A 24,841-nucleotide genomic window follows, 5' to 3' on the forward strand; every position below is an offset into this window, starting at 1 on the left:
CTAATGTGACTGAAACATATCCAAGATTCTGATAAACAGCAGCAGAAAAATACTTTCAATATGTTTTCAATCGACCTTATTAATATGATTATTTTTAAATTAAATCATAAAGACTGATGAATAAATAAATGATTTTACCTTTTACCGTTTTTTTTAATTAATATTAGGCTTTAAGATTCCATTTCCTATTACAGCAGTAAACCTCTTTTTTAATACAAATTCACGTACTGAAAAAGTTGTCTTAAATTTTAAAAATTTGCACAAAAAAAACAACAAAAAAACAGCTCATCGTTTACCTGGGTCGACCTGGGCCTGGGCAGCGACATAACCCTGTTGTTCCTGTACATCGGAGGCACGCTCATGATGCTCGACGCCACCTCGGTAGGATCCATGTAGTCGTTGTACGAGCCGGGCTTGTAGCGCTTTCCGCTAGACGGCGCATGTGGGGCGCGAGCAGAAGAACGGTGCGAGTTATTCGGCGGTGGCTGGTAGAAGTAGCTGAGGAGGGAAAGTCAGGTTTAAAAAGTGTGGAGGAATATAAATTTCCTAGTTATCTAGAGAAAAACAATAGAAGAGCAGTGGTTAAAATCTAATTGTCAGATGCTTATGAAGGAAAGGGCATTTTCCGGGACAACGTCCTCCATTAAAAAAGTGAGAAATACCCTTTCGAGTTAAGACAAATAAGAAATAAACAACTCCCAAAAATAACAAAGTTACGTTGTCTTGGGAAAGCGCTTTAGATTAACCAGTTTTCTGACATAAGTTATTCAAACTATAGAAGTTGATTTATCGTCAAAGGAGGGTTGATTACTAGTCTCCTAAGGTTTTATATTATTTGTACAATATCTGAGACAACTGGTCACACTTGGTAAAATAACACGAAGCTGGCTAAACAGAACTAGCCACTTTATCAGACTTTCTTGCATCCATCGAAACTCTTTTAAGAAAATGTCAGATGCCTTGTTGTTTGACTTACCCGGCCTTGTTGCGGTTCGGTGAGCTGGCCGAACTCAATTCGCTCGCCGTGTCGTAAGCCGGCCTGCAAAAACAATACGAAAGTGTGAATAAAAGGGGAATATATTCTCTGGTTTCACTTCCCGGTTAAAACCTTGCAGTTTCGGGTTAAAAGGAACCGAATGGAGCTCGGGAAAAACTAAGACGTTGGAGCCAAGTAAAAAATTGGGGACCGACACGTTAAACCTAATCTTGTCTCAATAAAGGCAAGACGTGTTTTTACTGAGATAATATAAAGGTGGATGCTGGATTTCGATATGTTAGCTAATTACACAAGCTTTCGTTAAAAAAATCTGTAATTTGCTATGTTCTAATTCATTACAAATTTCGCCATCGCCTTTTGTTTTATTTTGACAGGCAGAAGTTATGTCCGAAAAGACGGTGTCGTTTTTACACGTATATGTTGATTTTTACACGTATTTGTACAAAAGAGTCCTAACCAAGTCAGGGTGTCCACATATTTTATGCAATAAATTTAAAGCCTTGAACAGTATAATGCTAGAGACAAAAAAATAAGAAATAGCGTAAATATTATTTTACTACGGAACTTTTTAAATTAAGCGACAAATAAAATCAACTCGAAGATATACAAAAACTTAAAATAACAAAAGTTTTTTAAAGATTTTTGAAATACGCAAACCAATTTAAAGGCATTTAAATATCAAAGGCTTTGTGGCCCCCCGGCCTAAACGTCGGCAGCATTACGTCACTGATACCAATTCTGCACTTGTCAAAAGCTCGTTACCTTCGCTGTCTGTCAGTGGTGTTTGATGGGGCTTGTCTCTGTTGCTGCTGCTTCTGGTTCATCACCCAGCTGCCAAGCTTGGCCATCGAGTCGTGACGTTTCACCTTCGTACCGCCGCCTGTGCCTGTCGTTCTCCTGCAAGCAAACGAGAAAAGTTGACGTTTTTTTCAAATTTTCAATATTAGAGTAAAATTGATAGAGATTAGATTATAATGTGTATGTTAAAGCCGACGTGTCCAGCAATGCTTAATATTCCCAATACCTGTATTGCGAGTGTATTTATCGTAAAACAGGACAAACCTCAAAATAACCCTGGATTTACCCAAGCGATTGGAATTTGATAGTGTGTTTACTATTACTAGTTCTTCAAGATAAAATCTTTTTCGAAGTTTAATGCAGTGAAATACTATACCAGAATACCGTTGGCAAATTTTCAGAAAGTTGTATCACAGTCGAAATTGATTTGAAAAAACGCCCGATGAGTTTGAAACTAATCTAATATTTAATTAAACGAAATACTACATCTAGAATGAAATGACCAGGTCTATTTGACAAGCAAGTACTTGGTATAGTTTCGCCGCTTGGGGTAAACCACACTTTCAATTTCTTGCTGTGAAGAGACAAAAGGGAACAATTTCAAAACCTGTAGGAGATTATTAGCGGTCGACCGCGAGTCACACGCAATGCATTTCATGAAGGTTTAAGAATCAGGAGAAAGTTTCTAATTTAATCCAGACAAATGCAGACGTGGAAAACGAGGTTTACGTGACTTCTGTCCCATATGTTAAAGGAAACTTTAATCATAGCGCTAAAAATGCAGACGCCAAATAGAAACGTTTAAAAGTATTTTTACAGGGTTTTAGGCCACAATTTCCTTTGGCGTTAATGAGTTAGTTACCACCAGTTGTTAACCTCCTATGTTTTAATAAACCTACCGTTTAAGTTAGAAGTGCTGTTTTGGATTTGATACCGGGTAGGCACCGATACCATCACCCTAGTTTTGGACTAGTACCAGTTGGCATCGGGTATCGGACCTGATTTGATAATAACGGACATCTCTAATCACGACTACTACATCTGACGCAACTTGCTTAACTACTCAACAATCAAAACAAACTATAATATCAGCGGCGAGTATAGCATCCGCGTTCACTTTATTCCGCACGCCAATCAAACCACCTGTTATATTAAAGCATATTAAACCACCCTGACCTGCTTTCTGGCGGCGACATGTCCACATAGCGCGGGGGTTCCCCGTTGTGTTGGGCGTAGGCGGCCGCCTGATCGTAGCTCTTGATGAGACGGGGATCAGCCGGATGTTGCTGCTGGTGGTAGTGAGGATGCGGAGCCTGCTGTGGATGTTGATGATGATGTTGGGTAGGAGGATACTGCTGCTGATGCTGATGGTGGTTTCTAGATTGAGGAGGCTCTGATGCCCCTCTTCTCCTTGGCTCGCCTCCGGAGTTATGAGTCCTTGAGGAGGAAGAAGTCGTCCTCCTGGAAGAGCGACTGTGCTGCGAGTTGCGGCTCTGTTGCCGTGGCAACGACGCATCCTGCGAAGCGGACGAGGAGGTCGATCGCTTCGGGTTGTTGCTACTGTTGTTGTTGCCGTTTCGCGCCGGCCTATGATTGGTCGAGCTCGGAGTGGAGGGGTGGGAGCTAGGAGGAGTAGGAGGCTCCTCGGAGCGGCGGCTCGGAGGAGGTCGGACCTCGTTGAAGCCGAATTCGGAGTCGTCGTTGTTGCTGTCTTGGTTTTTCTGATCCGCTTGCTTCTTAACGTCATCCTTGCTCTGGTGCGACTTGCGTGGCGAGCTTTTGCTGCGCGGAAGAAAATAGAATGATTTTATTAGTTTTATTTATTTTAAAGCGTTTTGGAATGATTTTGGCTTAAACATGGTAAAATGTTGTTAAAGTTTTTCTGAATTTTAACTTTTTGGGTGACTAACTGTAGAAATCGGTCTGCGTTGAAATATAAAAAATATATTTTTTTTTATTCCCGTTAAAAGCGCGTTGTCTAAAACGACCAAGCTGTGCATTTCCTTTTTCAAAATGGTAACATTGAAGTTGGTGTTTTGGCGTTAGTTTTAGCTTAACCTAGTTAAATAAGCTAAATTCAATGACGCAATTAAGCTGAAAGTACATTAAGTGACAAATCAATGCAAAGTCAACTGGCAAAGTTCCATTTAAAGCGTGGAAAATCGATAGCTTTTGTTGTGGAGATTTAAAAATGGCTGAACTCAGGAAAATGTTGCCAACTAAGGATTGGCCTACAATTGTTAGAAAGCCGGTCATGACCTACTTCAGACTTGGAAGTCTCTCATACAGGCTTGCTTTAATAAGCTGAAGTTAAGTACAATGCCCTGCATGTTTTAAGCGCAGGTCAGCTCCGTAGCCCGCGGCGTTGTAAATTTGGAAGTTAAGTTGCCGCCCATATCCGATGCCATGCAACGCGTTTGGATTTCGGCCAATTTGCGAGAAAGGCGTTTTATTGACACATCTGTTATATGGCTAAATATTTCAAATGTTGTTATTAGTGCAAAAATAAAGGTTCATGAAACTTACAATAAAGGTGTTTATTAAAATTAAAAATGACATAATCGAACGTGGGCTGATTTTTGGAGTAAATGCAAAATCTAGACCCTGGTAAACATTGTTTTTACGTGAAACAAGAAAAATGTTCACCAATCGTCAGTACCTAAAATTACATATAATAGTCTTAACACTAATATCATTCGGTTATATGCGCTGAGAACTATAATCTGGTATGAATAAGCAACCCTTTGTAATCGAGGTAATTCAATTTAGGGCGAGAATTTGTAAAACTCTGTGCCATTGACAAAATTTTACAACTGGACAAAGTCGAACGCTCTCTTGTAATTGATGACGTCAATTTGGAAGATTGTCTGAAAGTTTGAGTGACGAAATTTGATAGGGACACGCACGTCGCACGTCAATATGTAATGTGAAAGAAATTAAAAGGGAAAAACACAATTGCGTTTGTAGCAAATTCTAATTTGGCAAACAATAAACAATGACATATGACACTTTTAAGCTGACACGTTTCCAATCTAAAAACAAGGTAAATCAAGGTTTAAAAGGTTGCAAAACACTTAGCAGCGACTTCAAAGTGTAGCCAAGGTGATGTACTAATGTAAAAGTGCCAACATAGCGTCACACCCTATAAAACGTCGCCCTTTTGCACTTGAGGGCGGAAAGAGGCGACACAAAGCACAAAACACGCCGCCTTCGCGTTTGTAATCCGCGCAATGTACCGCCTTGTTATCGCAGCAAAGTGTAACGCGATATCAAGCCAGTTTACATGGCAAACAAGAAGGCCCTGCTGCCTTTTTGACTGGTTTTATTAGGACCTTTAGTTCTAAACAGTTCACATTGGACGCGTAAAAATGCAGCCCATTCTGTTATTTTCCTGTGTTTATTAAAATATGCGAAGTTTTCACAAAAAAATGGGTGAAAAATGAGAGCCGAGTTGCTTTCGGAGCGGCCACGAAAACTGGCTCAAAAATGTTATCGCGACCTCGGTACTAGCAACACAAAAGGACGGAAGGTTGTTGTATCCACAAGGCCCGCTACAATGCCAGTGCGACCCGGACGCGTTTCGCTGTGTGTGAGGTCATCACGGTGTTCTGTAGTACACACAGCACAATGCGAATTAGGAACGACCTTTGGGTTAAGAAGCTGATCAGGAAAAATATTTCGAGCTTAAGTATTGTTTCGTACCTGGGTAATAAGGGTAATTTTGACACATTAAAAGTGGTTTCGACTTTAGACAATTTATGCGATGCTTGAATGCTAATTATCGAAAAGTTATGCCTTTCTTTAAATTTAGTGTTAATGGTTCATTTGAAAGTAAACTTTTTTCACTTTAGTGTTGATCATCATTAATTGATTGCGTGTCATTGCAAATTATTATAAAAGGTTTAATAAAAATCCATCGTCCTTCTCAGGATTAACGGCGCGAAAAAGTTCAAGAACTTTTGTTTTAGAACAATGTTTCGAACTTAAGTCGTGCTGCTATAACCGTGACAATACACAACAAAATCAATTGGTGGCAATATTTTCAGACCAAACAGACCCCTCATCCAACCTATTTGTTAAGAGGTGAAGAGAAAATTAAGTTTGACTTAAACTGGCGAAACCAGTTCTTAAATTATCCAATAAATCACATGCTATTGAAAAGCAAATCTCTAAACATCTTACAATATGATTACTGTGCTTTAGTCTGAAGAATATTATTCATTATTCGCAATCATCGTCGTCGTCTCAGTTTAGGGCGAGGCGATGATTCACAAAGTCTTTATTTAAACATCTTATAATATAGCAAATAGGCTTGAGAAATACTTTGAACTTGAAGATTTAGTGTTTTCCATACGAATTTTTCAATGGTTTTGATTACGTTGGGTGTAATATAGAAAGCATTACGCTTACAGTTTTGTGGTAACATTGCCTTACACTTTGGTGCAATTGACGCTAACCTTATACCTTGTGAGTTCAATTCAGGTCGGATGTTTGCATTGCGAGGTCAAACTGCGTATCGCTATTGAAAAACACTTTCATCATATTTGACACCGAGACGCGAAGCCGCCAACATACAGGCGTAAATACCGCCTTAGCACTGAAAATCCTATTTTTTAATACCAAGCCTTAGCACAGACAACTAAATCGATACAGACACAAATAAGTCACACCTTGCACAACCGATTGATCCAGGTTGTCTTGCCAGAACGCAAAGTCCCGACGTGCTATTACTAATATTTATCCCTAAATTATCAACTTACCGAAAGCGAAGCTTGGGTAGCTTCAGCAGCATCATGTATATATCCAATCACCGCAGTCAATAATCCACGACAAAAACAGAAAGCTTAGATCCACGACAACTACGGTAAAACTCAGTAGATTTCAGAGCTCTGTTTGCGATGCAAAGACCAAGACAACTGTGTAGCAGTTATCCATTAAGCGTACGGTGAACGAACCTAATTAAACCTTTATAGCCACGTACTGCGGGCAAAACAAGTAAGAGGTTATTTATTGGCCATTTGCATTTGGCCTTGAGCTAATGTCTGCTTCGTTCGTAACTGCCGCCGATAAACGCGTCACTGACGGGTAAACCGGCCAGGTTTGGGATTTAGCAAGGATTAAAACGCATTTCTCCAGTTTAGATTTAAATAAACTTACCTCTAAATGAAAATAAGTATCTACACTCACTACAAGTTTACACCAATCCCTTTCCCTAGCTTTAAACATACAAAATGCATCTAACGAGAAATCGTACCATATTAGTGGCTAATTTTATACATTAACGATATAAATGACAACTTACAAAAAACTGCGAAAACTGAACCGCCAAATCCAAAAAGCACCATGTAGCGCCGTAAACAAAAATTTAACACGTCGGATCTAAAACAGCCACTTAAGCTTGTATCTCTCGAAATATGTGACACTGTTTGTCAACAAGAGGGGTGGCTTCGTGCCGACTTGGCTCGTAAATTGTTCAGTTAAAAGCTGCAACAGTCTGCAAGGCAGGCGACGCTTTTATATGACTACAAGACGAACAGCAAGTTCGAAGTTTCTAGGCTTTTCAGCCGTGTACAACTTTTCTTTTAACTTTAACGACCAGTTTAAAATTTACAAGGAAATTTTTTTAATAATAATTTGACGCGATTTTATCAGTTAAGGCTGCATGTCAAAACTCTGTTCAATAAACAACCCATCTAAACTCACAAAACGCCGCAATAAATCACACTCTTTCTCACGACTTGCCCTCACTTGACGTAAACAGGCGGGCTGCGTTTCAGTAGAAGAAAGTAGCAGCAAACAAGTTCTCGCCAAGGGGTGTTATTACTCCACACAGTAATGACACACCGGGCAAAGTCAGGCACCTAAACCAATACGCGTTAGGCTTATAGACTGGTTGGGTTGGCACCTGTCTAGTAGAAGTTTTCCCATGTATTACAGGGTAGCGATATAGTGGGTGCTAGTTATGGTCTTATGCAAAGGCAATGTACATTTAAGGCGCCTGTCATTCTTGTAATCACACATACGCCGAAAATTAAACCGTTTGGTGAGTAAATCCACAAAGCCTTAAACTATAAATAATATGTATATAATATATTATGTTATGTTTCGCTGGAATAATGTGTCCAATTCAGACAAAATGCTGTTGGATATCCAAGTGACTTTTCCATTCAATTTACTGAAATATCATAATCTGGTTAAAATTTAAAATGAAGACTAACAAAGAGCACTTGGGTCTTCACAAGGGGAGATTTTTAAATGATCAACCCGTTAAGTCTTAATCGATATAATTTCCTTTTTTGTGTTTCTTGGCATGTACAACAAAATCAAAGCTGGCACCATACAACTCTACTTTATAAACAACTTAAACTGTATAACGCTGGTCACCAAGTTTTACACGCTGGTCCAGTCCAGTCATATCAAAATGCAATGGAAAGTTATGCATCGATCAGCGCAATACGTTTTTACTAAGTTTTCATATTAAACAATCACAAAACACGTGCTAGGACAAAGTGATTTTGCACTGCTTGTGCTAGCCGCAAATCCTTATCCGGCTCTGTCCTTGGGTTTGCCTTCGACCACTTCAGATAAGCGGTCAGTAGCGTAATGATCGCTATTGTCTTCTGGCCTTCGGAAGGACTTGATAAGCGCGTCAACAAAAACGGAAGCACTCCGAAAACCTATAACCTTTGCAGCTGTATATATTATAAGGCGAGAATCGATTGCAAGGTTACCACTATTTAAGATACTGGCCGTGGTGAGTATTTTACTAATATTTTTAAACTGTAAAAGGGTATTTCAGACAGAAAAAGATCCTACTAACCCAGGGGTTCTTAAACTGGGGGTATTTGAACTAGTTTTAGGGGGTCCATGAAAGCCTAAATAATCAATTTTTTAGTAATAAAAAAAAAACAGTTTAACTAAAAATAAAACGTGTTTGCACTGAATGTATTTAGACTCCATTTCACTTTCACATTTAAGACCAATATCAGCAAATTTAAGAAGTCAATTTGTATTGTGACGTCAATTTATGACGTTGTTTTTGAAATGTCTTGCCTAACGTGGTGCACGCGAAGCGAAGCAAAATTTTAGGGGTCCGCGATATAAAATTTTAAGAACCCCTGTAGTTACCCGATGCAATCTAGTCATTTTCGGAATTCCAGCTTACATTTCAAGACAAAAATAAATTGACAACAGTCCACAAGTAAAGAAATACAGGAGGGCCAAGTAATAGTCAAAGCTTACCCTCGGGTAAGGTTAAGTATCGCACCATTGCTCAGTATTCGGGATCACGTTACCCCAGCACGTCCCAAACCGGCGGAAACTTCATCCACATGCGTACGTAGCGAAAAACGCGAAAGAAACCAAAACGAAGTCTAGTAAATGTGTGCAGAGGCGCCCTATACTCCTTCCCTCAACAGCATAGGAACAACATAGGGCCTAGGTGAGTGAGCGAGTGTACTTTGCGGCTTAGAGCAAGGACCGAATGATTATCGACAAGTCGGGTTGAGGTATCAGATTACTTAGACGCGATTCGGCCCCACGCATTTGCGCGAAGCTAAACGTGCAGGTCTCGGTGTGTATGGGGGGTGACGTTGTTTTTGGGTGAAGCAGCCCCCTTGTTTTACCCACGTCACGCGACTTGCCACCGGGGTCGCTGCCGACGCTGATTAACCCTTTTAAACTGCAGGTGGGCTTTCACAGTGGTGGCCAATGTAGGCCCCTGATGCTTTGCCTATCATACGGTTCGTATAGATTTGGTAGGAAAGCCATCCACAGGTAAAGGGCAAATTACGAAAAAAAATATTATAATAGCAAATGTTGAACAACTTTGAGCTCTAGTTGCGCTTTTTGAGTTGTCGTCAAGTTGGGCCCTTATACTTTGTGTATTATACGGTTACTATAGGTTAGGTGGGAAAGCCATCCACAGGTAAACCGCAACTGACGAAAAACTTCATAAAACTGTAATTGGAAATGTTAAACAACCCCTGATAATCCTAATCAACGACAACAATTTTTGAAGCATAATGGTTGGATGTTGTAGTAAGACGTAGTAATAATATCAAGACACATTTAAATGTAGGTAGCATTTTGAACGTTTTGAATAAATATTTATTAATTTTTAACATCTACACCAATTTATATGTCATTTTACCAGCGAGAAACCCTTGATTCAATTTGCGCAAAAGCTTTTAAGACGAAGTTAGGTCTGGTCTAGACTAAATGAAAAACAGATTTCTATACAATAGCAGCGAATAGCAAAGCTTTTAAACAAACAGCCATTAAACACCACAGTGTACACAGTAAACATTTTAGTTAATTAATTCTAAACTTATGTTTCAACTGTAATTTTCAAAAAATGTTCCCGGTGTCTCGTAGACACGTGGCTGACCTTGATTTACACTTTAACACGGGAAGTATTTCTAGCTTCAGGATGCCGGATACTGAACAACCGACTGATCTGTTAAGTTCAGTACTGATTTGTAACTTCTTAATACACTGACACTTCATAATAACCTAAACTACTTTTAAACATATATTACACTGTTTTGCAATAATTTGCCTAAATATTGCTCAATTTTAGTTAGGACTCTAGGCAACTTTCCATTTGTGATTGAAACCATATATTAGGCGCTCAACCTGAACAAAAACCAAAGCTTCTTCTCAAAACGGTAAACTTTTAAAAATGGAAAACAATGTTTCAGGTGTCCCTGCCTAAGTGCTATCTGCAGCGGCCAGGTTTGATTGGGGTCAATGCTTCACTTCTCTTTGCGCACCTGCAGAGAGACCACTACCTCCGACGACGAAAAACACACAACTGGGGCGAGTCGCCGCCGCTGCCTCGCGCGCGCTCTGCCTTCCTTAATCCGAAACATAATCCCGGTTCGCTTACAAACGCTTCAGAGTACGACCGGGCGTGCTGCGCTTTCAGCAAAAAACTTTGAGCGAAAAACAGCGAGAAAAAATGACTTTAGGTGCGGTTTTCGTGCGCGGGCAGCCATGCGTGAAACGGTCACGCGTCAACGACCGTCGCCTCTCTCGTCAGCGTCTACGTTTTTTTTTGTAGGTAAAGTGCCTTCGATCCGAGAAACTTGGCGTTAGGCCTTACGCAAAGCCTAATGCATTTAAATGAGCGTGTGCACTGTGCATGTATTAGTGCTTATAAGCAAGTGCTTTTACTTACACCTCGACGCGCATGCAATAATATGTGGAATCAAAGTAATAATAACAAGTTTTAATAAATTTATCCTCGAAACATAAACAAACAGAACTACTGCGATAAGTTACACATTTTTTCTTCTAAATTGCCAGAACGCACTTTCTACGATGCAAAAGCTTCTACAAGAATACTCAGATATTGTATACTTGTTTTATTTCAAATTAGCTGACGTGCACGGATCCATCTTTACATTATTTTTTAGCTTGACAAACTGTCAGTGGAAAACCTGGTTACGAAAAGGAAATCAGAACGGCGCAGTCGGAATTCCTTTCTTACGGGAAAGCGAGGGTGCGAAGGAATGGCGGGTTGGAATGTTGTTTTGGTGTCAAGGCATGGAGGAAACGACGCAAATTCAAGTCTCACTATTTCTACAGGGCGAGTTCGAAACAGGAGGTTGCTATTACACAGCGAAAGGAATCTCTAGAAACCTAAGTCAAGTGTTTGGTGACACCGGGGCGAACACTTTAATCGAAACCCAACTTTTTGGCGAATTTCTAGCAAAAATAAAACTGGGCAAACCCTTTTGGAACTGTTTACTTTAAAATAATTAAAGAAAGAAATTTGTTACACTAACCACGCGCCTGATTAATCTAAATTAATTCAGTCGGGTATACCATTCTGAAGCTTTGCGAAATCAAAAGCAGACATAAAATTAAAAAGCGTCGTTGTATCCGGGCTAATGCAATCTAGAAAAAATGCCTTGCAAAACAGTCTGCTGTTAATTTAAACACGCGCCGTACGCTGTACACTAAAGGTATCGGCAATTTCGGCTGTAACTCCAGTTTAGTTTCGCCATCAAGAGTAAATTCACTTTTCTATCATTACTATTCTGTGATTTCTATAATTTCTATACAGTTTAATTACAGATGACGAGTAGGTGGTCCCTACCAGAAACATCCACAAACAAGTTTCAGTGAGCTTCAGCTTGGCGGCAACAGAATGTAACGAATGGCGGTGGAAGAGAGAACAAACGAGCTAAACAAATTCCGTCGCATCGGCCGAGTGTGAACAAATGCCGCTTGTCGCGTCCGAAGTGACGAAACAATCCAATTAGCCGCGACACACGACAAGCGGTATGCGACCGTGAAACTACGTTCTCAAGGTGTTTCGGACATAACGTGTAGTTACTAGTAGCGTTGTACTCATGTACAACACCCTCTTTGCCATAGGCTGTGTGCGGGTTAAAACAGCAAACTATTGTTTACACTTTGACAAACGCTGTAGGCTTTTAATTTTACAAGCCTTTTAACCATTTTTTAAGCACTTTTTCATTTACGTTGCCATTGTAAATGAGACATTTAAAACAAAAATGTGTATTTCGAAGGCATCTAGATAATATAAGTCTTAAAATAAAGTCTTCGAACGGTAGTCCCGGTAAGTTTTACAATTTAATAAAAGAAGTAGTACGGAAAGGTGTAAATTCAAAGACAGATTTTCAGACGAAACACGATTCAAGCCACGCCTAAGGATTCGATGCTTGGCAGTCCGTACAGAGGAAATTTCACCAAACGTCGTCGTAAATTCAAGTTTTCTCTCGTATTTCTGTCGCTATGGCGCCTCTTTCTATATTCTGCAAGAGGCTTGGCTAAACAGTTCTAGGTCTAGGGTTTACATTGGCAATACCTGACAGAGTTAGCCTGAATAGCAGCAAATTTGATACAAGCCAGAATATACTTGAACTTCAAAAAACACAAAGTACCTTTGTGGCCAGTGTGACCAGCAAAACAGCGGCTCGGCTAAATTCGGTTATACTCTGCCAAAAGTATTAAATAACTAATTAAGACACGAAATAGATATCCTTCATACACGCCCATGCAGTAAGCTACCACGGGGCCCAGCTTCTGTGTGTTACAAAAAACTGAATGTGGTAAAAGTTTAAATACCAGAAAACTTGCCGTTCCGGGGCAATTTTAGTCAATTATAAAATCCATTTCACCACACCAGCTGACAAGCACGAGCGATTAGGGATCAAATGACGAAACTAAAGTTATTGCCTTAAGTTCATGAACTGTGCAATACGATCCGCAGGACAAGTGAGTATACCTCCTTTAAGCGAGTTTGCCTTTTATAGGCATGCATAATACATCGCCACCTTATAAGCATCGCTGTTTTTATTACATCAGGCATGAAATATTAATTGGAATGCAATTTCAACGGCTGTAATTCTTGCCGTGCATCTAGCGATATAGGCAAAGCGCTTTCGATAAGATAACAGCAACGCAAAATACTGCTCCCTTAAGCGACATGTTGTGACACTGTAACGGAACTATCTGATGTAAATACATAGTTGTTACGATTAAATACGACTCTCCTATTCGGTTGTGAAACGTAAATACTTTTGTAAGGGCATTGTTGAACCGTTTTCTAGCATGTCTAAAAAAGGTCAGAAAAATAAATAATCGCATAGCTGTTGTAAATACAGAGTTGATACGAAATGCGAACGAATAAGCATATTTAATAATTAAATAATCAAACGTTTTTATATTTCTGACACCTTATAAAATACAGCTAGTTTTACAGTCATTACATTACCGTATAAACTTATTTTCAGCACTCGAGTCATACGGAGGTTAGACGAGTTTTTTGTAACAAAGCTAAGCACTAATTAAATTACTACAGCTATGGTTTTCCTAGATACCTATAGATACATTTTTACCATTTTACATCTGAAAAGTATTTAAACATGGTTTCTTAAAACATATGTGCCCTGAACTACCTGAAGTGTAAGCCTTCAAAAAATCATATGACAGGGTTGTGCACCACTGCTTTATATAAATAAACGAGATTGCCGTATGTGCTTGATTAAACAAACCGTGCACTTCACACAACAACAATATTGACAGCAAATACACACTCTTGAAAAAGGCAAACCCTCTGAGTAAATAACAACACGAAGTCGACCAACGCAATATAACCGATAACATGTCATGTATAGAGGACAAGTTTATCTGCAGGGGTTGTCTAGTGTCGTGTACGCAGCAAATTAGCTTCTCCGTGTAACGTTAATATGTTTTACACGCTTTTATGTACTAGCGATATATTGGTTTACATCAAAGTACGTCAAAGATAATTCCATCTCTGGACTCCTAATCATTACGCAAAATAGAGCGGTGAACTGAGTTCCACCACTAACAGTTTTCTTCTTTTTTTTTCTCATACGCGACTTACAACATTCACAGATAACATCAGAATTTACATTACAAGCTTAACAAAAGTAAAATTCAAGATACCGGCTTTACATCACGATTGTCATAATCTCTAAAATTTGTTCTGCAAAGTTTACGATCATGAAAACAATCCTCAGTAGAAAGAGAGTGCTCAGTAGAAAGAGAGAGAGAGATTCATTCAGAATGAATCTTTTATCTATTATTTGGGCCACTTTCTTTCTACTGAAGATAATGAACAGATCCGTGTTTAGTGTTCGAAAACAATCCACAGAAAAAATGTTAGCTCTTTTCCAGGACAGTATTTTTAGGTAAAATATCGATATTCCATTTAAAAATACGTGTATATTGTATACCTTTAGAAAATTAACTTTTTTATTTCTCCCATATCGTAAATCTCCTACAACGCAATCCGAGTACGCATGCTAACCACCATTATTCAGTACGACTTGACAGTCCTAAGCAATTTAGTTACGATTTTGCCTCGTAAATTAGATTTAAATCGCGTGACAATAGAATCAGTAATACGATGACCGATCAGCCTTAAAGCGTCGTTTACAATGCCAGGACGAACGACCTCGATAACCCCGGGTCAACACTCAAGGTCAACGACACATGAACCGGAGTAACCCGGGGCCGACGAAACGCGCGATTTTTTTGTCGAATGCGACCGTCTTTCCGCGTCTGGAGTTTTTCTTGGCATACGAAACGGCCTGTCTAGGAATACGAAAACCGGCTATCTTGGTCTTCGAATTTCGCCTACCGACTGCCGGCTACAAATGGCTTCGCGACTTGACCTTTACAAGTGGATAATTGACCCCGAATAAAAGCCTGAGCCACACGTTCCCAGGGCGATCGTGAAAAATTGAAAACGATTTTGATGTTCGGAAGGTTGCCGATAAGAACATCCTCCTGGTTTGTAGCTTCGGAAACCATTCGCTATTTTTAATTCTATCATTATTCTACTAAAAAGATATAGATAGCTCTCTAATGGGCGATGATTGGAATTAAACAAAGTGGATGCTTTTAACTTGTATAGCTCAACCACTAAAAAGGTTTACCTCAGCAAAATTAAAAACTCAGAAAGGTATTTTTAATGCTATTAATCATTAAATGTAAAAACGACGATCTTCGATGGGCGATGGTTGAAATTAAACAAGGCGGACGTTTTTAAGTTGCTTAGCTCAACCACTAACTGAAAAGGTTTACTTCGGCAAAATAAAAAACTCAAAAATGCACACACAAAGATGTCATAAAAAAAATATATTGACAAGATTTTCGATGCTCAACAAAATACACTGGCTACTTAAGGAGTGTATAACACTAAATACTTTCATCACAACTGTACTGGAAATTTTTCTGTGCTACATCAAAGTAAATTTAGTTAAAATTCACTTGACAATAATTCTTTAACAGTGTAAGGCGCAAATACCATTTAGAATCCGCAGACTTGCACATAACCTAAATGAAAAACCTTTTGCCTTAAATGAGCCGCATACAACGGACAAATACAGCGGCCGGGACTTGCAAAGATCAAGTCTGCTGCGTCCGCTATTATCCGCACTGCGCGAGTAATCGGGCGCCTATCTCACAAGAACAAACAACGAGCGACTTGCAAGAGAGCCAACCAACCAGGAACCGAAAGTTGGTGCGGCGAAACTTCAATGCTAGCTTCCCGACGAAACGAACTTTTTTCGCGAAAAACGAACGACGACGAAACGCGAAGGGCGAAACAAAATGCTTGGCGGATATTGGAAACATACGCTATGTAACAGCCGTAACTGTTTGATCCCATTATTTTGAAAAAGTTGTAGGGGGGTGTAACCAGTTGCTCTTTTTGGTAAGTAATGACAACTGGCTAAGTCTAGCAAAAGACCAAACTTCTGTTGGAAAATAGAAGCTTGACCTTTAGGATTTGTCTTTGAAAATGCTGGATACTATTTTTCAGATTTTTATTAACAAATATGTAAGACTGGTTTAAAAAAAATGTTGACCATATGTCATACGAAATCAAAACCTAATCAACAAAAAAAGATATCCGCACACTTTTTGAACATTGATATTTCCAAATATAACTAACACTACTAAGAAAATCCAGTTGTTAATGGACAAAAAGCCCTCAAAACTTTAGGCAAAAATTAGGCAGGGAGTCTTGAACCAAGCGCAACCGTGCGTATCCGGCCAGGCAGGATTTAACGGGCGGCCTCGAAAGTTACTGTGAGTCGTTACGCATCGCTGCACAGCTAAGGGAAACCGTCTATCAAGCCACAACCCCAGGTGATGACATCGTGCGGATATAGGAAAAAGTTAAATAATCTATTGCTGCCAGGCATAATATATAACCGTAGAAACGTCGATGGATTATATAATACTGCTGGAAAAAACAACACTCGGTTATTTACAAAAAAGTATTGCCACGGCAATAGCTTATATTTGTCACAGGATGCTTTGGGAAACTGAATGCTGCCAAATAGAATGAACGAAATGATCCCGAAAGGAGTTTCTGCAGAAAGAGTTTTAGGTTGGTCCTCTAATGCGCCTTAACAAAGGCGGATATAGAACAAAATTGCTACGGCAATACCTCGTATTTGTAACGGAATGTTTGGAACACTGAATTCTGCCAAATAGGATGACAGGAAATATTCTAAAAAATATTCTGGTGTTTCTGTAAAAAAAGAGTTTTGAGTTGACTCTGCTGGAGCTTGCGAGTCTTAAGCGCCTTAACAATGTCGGTTGCATTGCAACAATACAGCGTTTTCCGCGATCAACTTGTAAAAAATTCGTATTATTAGGAAACAACGATAGGTAAATTGCGTTTTATTTTTGACATCCAAAAAATCCACAGGATGGATAACTAATTTATATGGACAGAGTTGGTTTAAAAGCCTAACAACAATTGTTATTTTTTTGCACTTTTCTGCAAAAAAAGTCGATTCACATAATTATTCCGCACTAAGGACATTTCGCAGGGTTTTCTGGGCAAGCCGCCAGTTTTTCGACCTAGGTTTTAGGTCAGAATGTTCAGTCGTCTGGTTAAGTTTGACAGGAAAAGTTCGGTCATGTCTGGACCTTTATCGGCCCATGCATGTCGAACCAAAACACCGGACTCCGGTTTTTAATCTCGGCAATCAGCAGGGATCTCGGCCGCCGCTGTTTTGCCGATAACATCGACAGGTTAGGGTAAGCAGGAGCAGCAGACTTAACCCTTTAACGGCCGAGAGCGCACTTCAGGCAAAAACAACCCGGGATTCAAGTAAAACTCTTTGGAGTTTGCAGTTAAGGCAACGGCGTACGTTTTAAGCTCGTGTCTTTATCTCAATATATTGTTTATTTAGCCACATTAATTAGCAACCGGTTTAACAGTGACACGAAAAAGACGCCTATGTCATGTTGCCAAAAAATTAGCCCAAAAGGTACAATTCTAAGGCACTATAATAGCTATAATGGGCCACTATAATCGCTAACAAAGGACACAAACCATCTTTTTTTTTAAATCAGGGTGATTTTTTAGGTGAAAATGCTATTTCGTGCACTACAAAAACTTTGAAGAAAACTTTGAATTAAAGAAAGTGCGTAGCCGTTATCTCTTAACAGCCATGGCATTGTCCCACCTCGCCGCCATTACTCTCAAATGACTGACGTAATTCGACAACACGGAACCCCCCGGCAGAGAGGGGTGACGTCACGTGGCCGAGGGGACAATGGGCTCCCTTGTGTTCAAGGCGTGACGTAACAGGCAGCGGACGAAGAAGGTAAACAACAGGGAAACGCGATTAGTTTGTGAGAGCGGCGCATTTTGCTCGGCTTTTGTTGCAGTCGATCGAATCAGCGAAAGTTAATGAAGAGCTCGAACGATGCGCTTCGGGGGTTAGATTTCAAACGCCAAGGCGATCTTTGGGTTAGGGTGGGCGAAAAGGGGTGAGGGTCGCTCGAGCCAATGCAAGTTTTGCGTGGGGACAACGAAAGGCAGCATTGGGCTACGAACGTCGGTTTTCTTTGCAAACAGCTTCAAGTCTGTACACAAATACAGTTGATTTTTTAATAATGATATGGGTTGTTTGGGGGTATAGTACGACAGACTTACGTATAAAGGAAGGGTAGATCTCCCTACAGGGCTTGGTTGGTTTTAATTTTCACACAAACTTTCAGTTGCTGCTAAAAAAATCCTGTCCAGGAACTCATTAACGACACCAAGGCTTACTCAAGTTGATATACTTATCGATAATTAGTTTTTTTACTGAGATCGAAATGACAACATGAGCAACACTTACAGAATACCATGTAAAACAGATGCAGTAAGCCAATCCGTCTTGTCTGTACACTAATTCTTCCTGACAAAAAAAATCAAGTTCAAACGCTGCTTAGCCTCGCTGACAACACTTAACATTAACAAGCTATCGAGTCGACACCAATACCAAATTACGCCTATATTATTGGGCACCATGTTTCGTGCATTAACATTAGTAATCTCTAAGTTTAATAATCTCTCCAAATAACTTAATTTTGACATGCATCTTAAGCCTGCAAACTACTTTTGCTATTTTGAGACAGAGATATAGCGTCTTAATGTCAAAATACCAAGTAAAAATGTCAAATTTCCTCTTTAGTAGCAATTACCCACAAATGAGGAGCCACTGCTTTAGCTGCGAAACGGTTCGGCTGTCGGTCTCACAGCTAAACTGTGCATCGCAGTTTTGAGTAATACAGTAAGTTGTCTGCATTCTCGTTCCGGCGGCGTTTTACGTTTGAAAAACTCGCAAATGCAGTTTGACTGATGGTAGGGGGCGACCCCTGTCCCGCTCGTAATCGGATTAGTGTCGGCGAAAGTGGAAAGGCCCGAGTCGAAAACAAACATCCACTCGACCCTACGCCGTTTCAACAGTTGAAAGGACCAATACGTCGCTTCTCTAACTTTATTGCGGCTACCTAGTATAAAATAACGGCAGAGCTTTTCCAGGCAAATATTTTTTGCTTGAATGTCATAACATAAAGACACACTTCCAAAGCATGGTAGAATGCTCGCGACTTGGCGTCTATGTCGGCCGAAGAATCAGCCATAAAACCGACAAAATTGGTTCCAAAAAACTCGTATTTAAAAATAATTTAATTTTTAATTTCTTTACCAGATCAAACGGCCAGCCCACTTTGAGTCGCCACTCACGGGTTAGGAAGCACAAGGCAAGAAACTGCATCGTTGCATACTAACTGCGCACGGTAAAGGTACTGGGAGGCAACGTAGCAAGGCAAAACCTTCTGGAAATATGAAGAAAAAAAGTATGGCCATTTTGAACTGTCCTCATCAAACAGAGAACAGCCTTTCTTAAATCTAACATGGCTATTCATACGAAAATTGAGTCTATCAGCGTTTTCGAAGTTCTTACAGATATGTAGTCATGGAAGTATACGAGGTTGGCATTTTGATTTTGCAAGAATAATTGAATCACGGGGTTGTAAAATAATTTTATGAAAAACAAATCGTTCAAAGACTTTTCAGAGGTAATTTGTAGGTTTTTTAAGACCTGAATCGCTCGACGGTTTCTGAATATAATTGGAAAACGAAACAGTAGAAATGCCATGGCCATCAAAATCAAAAAAACGTTTTTTAAATGTTTTTTTAATGGCTTATTTAAAATACACAACTTTAAGCTGGACAAAAAATAAATTCGAATACTATTCAAAAAAATTCGAAAAAAGTCAAAACTTTGTGGCAAGCCTAAAACACCAATGACGTATAAATATCGCGAGTGGAACATCACCCGGACAGGTGAGACAGAGAGAGTCAAGGCACCGTGACCACAGTGCATCGTAATTAGTTCATGACCAAAACGCCTGCCAGTCACGTCAATTTGACCCAAAGTAGCCCCGAGGCTCAGGTTTTGGGCCAGGGCTGCTATTGACTTCCGGCTAAACACAACCTGACACCCAACTGACCGTCGTCCCCTGTGAGCGAACAATAGCCTCTGTGATGTCACAGTGCACCTTGGACGAGTGCCAGCGCGTAAGCCAAGGTAATGCGAGGCGATTTTTGGAATTAATTGCGCGTCAAATCTCGCGTCTTGAAGTGCCCCCGTATAGAGTGATCGGCTAATCGCGGCGGTTTAAGGGATTTGGGATTAAAGCGTTAAGTCACGATTGGCGGGGATAAAATACCATGAAAATTAAGGTATCGCGTGTGAAGTTTTGGACGCTCGAATGCTGAGAAGTTTGGGCGTCCAACGTTTAAAAATTGAAAAGGTTGCGACAAAGGAAGATTTTTTATTTGGGTGTCCTTTATAAAATCTCGGTAAAGACCAATTCGGCAATTAGAATCCGATTTCAAGGTTTAACATTTTTGCAAAGTAATGTTACGTCCTTTCAGGAATCCAAAAAGTAAAAATTGTTACGCTTTGTGTACATTTAATTCTTGCACAGTGGAAAATTAGCGCAACTCACTTCACATTTAGACACGCCTGCATAGTTCATCTATACCAGTGATTGTCAACCGCGGCTCTCAACTGTACATTTTGCGGCTCTCACTAACGGAGTGAAAAATTAGTTAGCAGTAGCAGAATTGCAACAAAGGAAGTAAAATAAATTTAAAGTGAATGAATTTGGTCAGCAAGGATCCCAAGTACGAAGTGCTAATGTTCCCGGGCTACTTCTGTCCGGCTCTTTAAAATAATTTTGTGGTTTATGACGTCATAATATATTTAGTCTTGATCGACAAGCTATGGCAATAAGAAATAACTGTTTCAACAGTGTTAATTAGTTAGCCTAGGCTAGCGTAATGTATTTTTGTTGTTTTCTTGTTTCTTTCTTAATGTTTTTCAATTATATTCCTACTGTTGTTTTTTATGCAGCTCCTTGCAAACTTTAAAGGTTTGAAATGCTGCTCTGGCTCTAAAAAGGTTGAGAATAACTGATCTATACGCTAAACAAACATGAGGGGAAACAACCAAAAATTTCGATTAAAGCATATTAAATAAATGGAAAATAGGGTAACGGGGATAGCAGCCTATGAAAAAACGTGAAACAGTTTGCGCAGTAACATCACGGTTTGACAACATTTTTTTTTTCATTTTGAAACTTTTTCTTTGTTGTGACTCACCTTTTGGCGATTCGGCGTAACATTGTAATGCACCGATGAGCAGTTGTTTCAAAACAAGCGAGTCATCTCTCAGTGGTTAAGACGAGTAGTTGACAATTGCAAAAGGCTTACTTTCAGGATTGCAACTTATCACAATTTTCACATTATATAAGTTTAAAACTTAAGCCCCTGAATATTCAATCTGTTTAGAACGGCGATATGAATCCGGACTGCAAATTTAAAACGTTAAAAAATACAAATCGGCTGTTGTTGCTATTATTTTAAGGTTCATTTTTTCACCTAATTAGCCAAGCACTAATCCCGTGTGGTTAAATTTGAATAAAATCTTACCTTAGATAAAGATCAAACTTCTGGTGTAAACAAAGTTTGGTATATAACTTCGTTTACAGCTGAAGAGCGATTTATATCTATTGATATGTAGCCTGGTGGACCAAATCTATTTTTTATCTTACAAAGCGAAATTTCGCTTTCTTGTGTAAGTATAAATTACGTATTTTAATGTATTTTAAAGGGCCAATCTTAACCGAGGTGGATTAAAGGGCAATAAAAAAGTATCCTAAGATCGTATCAACGTATGTTACATAACTGACATCGCGTTCTAACCTAAAAGACAAAGAAGGTGTTATCTTGACGAATACTAGAAATCCTGAATATTTTTGGAAATAATATGAAGATCTAAGCACATTTTCAAATATTCCTTAATTTCGTCTAAATTGATAGGTTAAAAAATTAATAGGAAACAGCTGAATAGAATCCCAGTCACGACCCACAATATAAGCGTGGGAATTCCTAGAGGCTGATGTTTAAATGCAATTAAACACGCTTGACTGCCTTACTATTGCTGCAAGATTCGAGAATTCGACGGCAAGATAACCATTGTGTAAAAAGCAAAGGACTCAATTTGCACTAAAAAAACAAAAATCAATTTGCAAACCAAACGGTTACTGTTTTCCTGTTTGGTAGCGATATATCCGTTTAAAACAGACGACAGTGTATCGAAAACGTCCTAATCAAGATGATGTCGATCTACTCGACCTGTTTGGCTTTGCAATTTATTATCAAGCTACATTACAAATCCGTGCATAGTGTAACCAAGACAGTAATTATCTTTTAGTCCGATCTGCTTATTATGTGGCAACTGCCTTCACTATTACAAGGATTAAAGTTAGGCCTACCATATTCGGTTGCGCATTACTGCATTTTTAACTACACAAAACTTCGGTCATGTTAAAACGCGGCAACCCATCTGCGCGAAGCATAACTTTTTCGGAAACAATTAGCAAAACAAGGCTATTGCACAACCTACAGTAACAGCATCTCTCCAATCGCAACAGAGCGTCGCGCACTGCCAAGTGACTCTCATTTAAATAACAGCGAAGCCACTCGACTCAAATCGGCGTAGAAAGACGCCCGAAACTAGTTGGCTTCACTCTCCTATCGCCACAAACCACCAACCAGCTGGGGTGCTCTGTGACATCACTATTAGTGCCCATTGTGACCGAACAGGGGGGCAGGAATTTGAAGCACGCTCGAGGTGCACTTGGTCGACATGCGCAGTCCGTAGCGTCAAGTGAATTGTCGCACACGGGTGTGTGTTAGTATGTGATCGTGTGTTTGTCTAAAAGTCTTTCCCGCGTCTCTTTTTAGCCAATTACAAGTAGTAGCGACACTCTCGAGCTTTAACGGATACCAGGGCGGATTAAGGTGATGGCGCGCTCGAAGAAAGTGGTTTCTCATTCACCCAGCTGCTATTTGGCGGCGACCCAATATGCCTGAGGTAGTTTAAATACGTCCATCGCGCTCACGGATTGTGATAAAAATACAGGACTGAACTACTAATTATGGGACATGTTTTGGAGATAAACGACTGGAACATATGCACAAAAGTCAAATACTAAAACACAAAAATTACACAGCCAGGAACTGACCTCAACCTTTTTTGTATATCTGTGGTTATAGGTTCCGTAATTGTTACAATCGCTCTTTGAAAAAAAAATTGGCAGAATTGTGATGAGTTTTAGACTCGTGGCAAGTTTGTGTTTAAGGGCGTAAGCATAGCACAACTACAATTAAATAAAAAAAAACCTTTGACCGGAAACAGAATTGTTTACTCTTTTCAGTAAGCCCAAAACACAAGTAAATCACTATGAAAGAAAACGTGGATTTGTCAGCGTTGTGTGAAAACGCAAATGTCAGCGTTGTGTGAAATACCCACAAAACCTAGCCGGAACTTAGCGCCAAGCGAAGTGCCAGCTTAAACTCGCTTTTGGCTACGTCAAAACAATAAAGAAACGTAAAGTGGGGTTAAAAATTCCAGTTGCAGGTACGCCCCATTAAATTTCCACAAATCCAATTTCTCCGAGCTGCTTTGATGTGCTTACGGAGCGTTAGATCACAAGGGCAAAAATGTCTGTAAACCACAAATCTGTGGAGATTAAAAGATCATCGTTGCCTGAACTTTAAAGTATAATCCCTTGAACCGGGATCGCAGGCTTATGGTAAAATACATTTTAAATAATGTTTATAAAAAACAAAAAAACTATCATATGACGTATAAAGTAATTTGTTCTGAAAAAAATTGTTTCTGTTTAAAAATGTGTTTTGAAAAACATAATAGTTTTCTGTTAATCTGAAATGCTCCTTCAAAATAGGTCGCTAATCCGAGAAACTAAAACAGCATTTTTAAACAACAAAGTTATCTTCAACCAAAACGAACATCAATGAAAACCAACAGTTGACACCAAAACAATAAAAAGCAGTAATTTCGCCAAATTTTTGTCGGCTCAATGCATTGCAAAGCGCTAATTTCACGCTCAGGCGGGCACAGTTCAACTGCAAACAGCCAGGGCAGTGATTTAATGAAACAAGCACAGCTTTGCATGGCTAGATCGTAAAAACAACGGTTTAAGGCAGTGTTTATCAACCTATTGGTCGCGACCCAAAATTAGGTCGCCGCTGAGGTTCGTTGAGTCGCAAATTGTAGTAGTTTTTGTTAAAGTTGGTTCTAAGCCAAATTTCCGGAAAATTTGAGAAGTGCTACGAAGACATTGCTCAAAAATTATTAAATTCGATTTTATTTATGCTATTTGTCTTATGCTTTGTTTAAACAGTTTTGTAAAGAGTTTTGGGTCTTCGATGTTGTACTTTACACTAAGTATTTGGGTGGCGGCGAAAAAATTGGTTTTAAGAAACACTTTAAACCTAACACTAGTTTTCCAAAATGCAATAACATTAGAGATAGACCGATATATCGGTTTACCGATAATATCGGCCGATATTTGGCTTCTACCAATATATCGGTATCGGTAAATGTAGGCCGATACTTTTGCCGATATTTTAGCACAAAAATAAGATACAATTTTTCCTGTACAATAAACAACCTAGCAATGTTTTAATAAAAAAAAAATCATTTTAGCATACCGACAAGTTTATATGCAAAATAATAGTTTAATAATTAATAAAGGTGTATAAACTGAAACATTATTAGGATTTCATTTTCAATTAATTCAAGTTTTGAACATTTCCCAGGTATATAAAAAAATCGGGTATCGGTATACTAACATAAAAACGAAACCTTT

At 39.3% G+C, this 24,841-nt stretch overlaps 1 protein-coding gene across 1 annotated transcript in view; it reads right to left on the reverse strand.

Annotated features, from left to right (window-relative positions):
• Window positions 1–24,841, reverse strand: part of LOC146166839 (uncharacterized) — a 29,061-nt gene that overhangs the window by 2,892 nt on the left and 1,328 nt on the right. The window contains exons 2-5 of the mRNA XM_083385137.1: window positions 2,972–3,577; window positions 1,760–1,894; window positions 977–1,039; window positions 297–498 (exon numbers count right to left, since the gene is read on the reverse strand). Of these exons, the coding sequence (XP_083241263.1) occupies window positions 297–498; window positions 977–1,039; window positions 1,760–1,894; window positions 2,972–3,577 (1,006 nt within the window). The remainder of the gene's footprint in view (window positions 1–296; window positions 499–976; window positions 1,040–1,759; window positions 1,895–2,971; window positions 3,578–24,841) is intronic.

The sequence above is a fragment of the Ascidiella aspersa genome, chromosome 1 (genome assembly GCF_963924565.1).
Source record: "Ascidiella aspersa chromosome 1, kaAscAspe10.2, whole genome shotgun sequence".
Lineage (NCBI taxonomy): Eukaryota > Metazoa > Chordata > Ascidiacea > Phlebobranchia > Ascidiidae > Ascidiella > Ascidiella aspersa.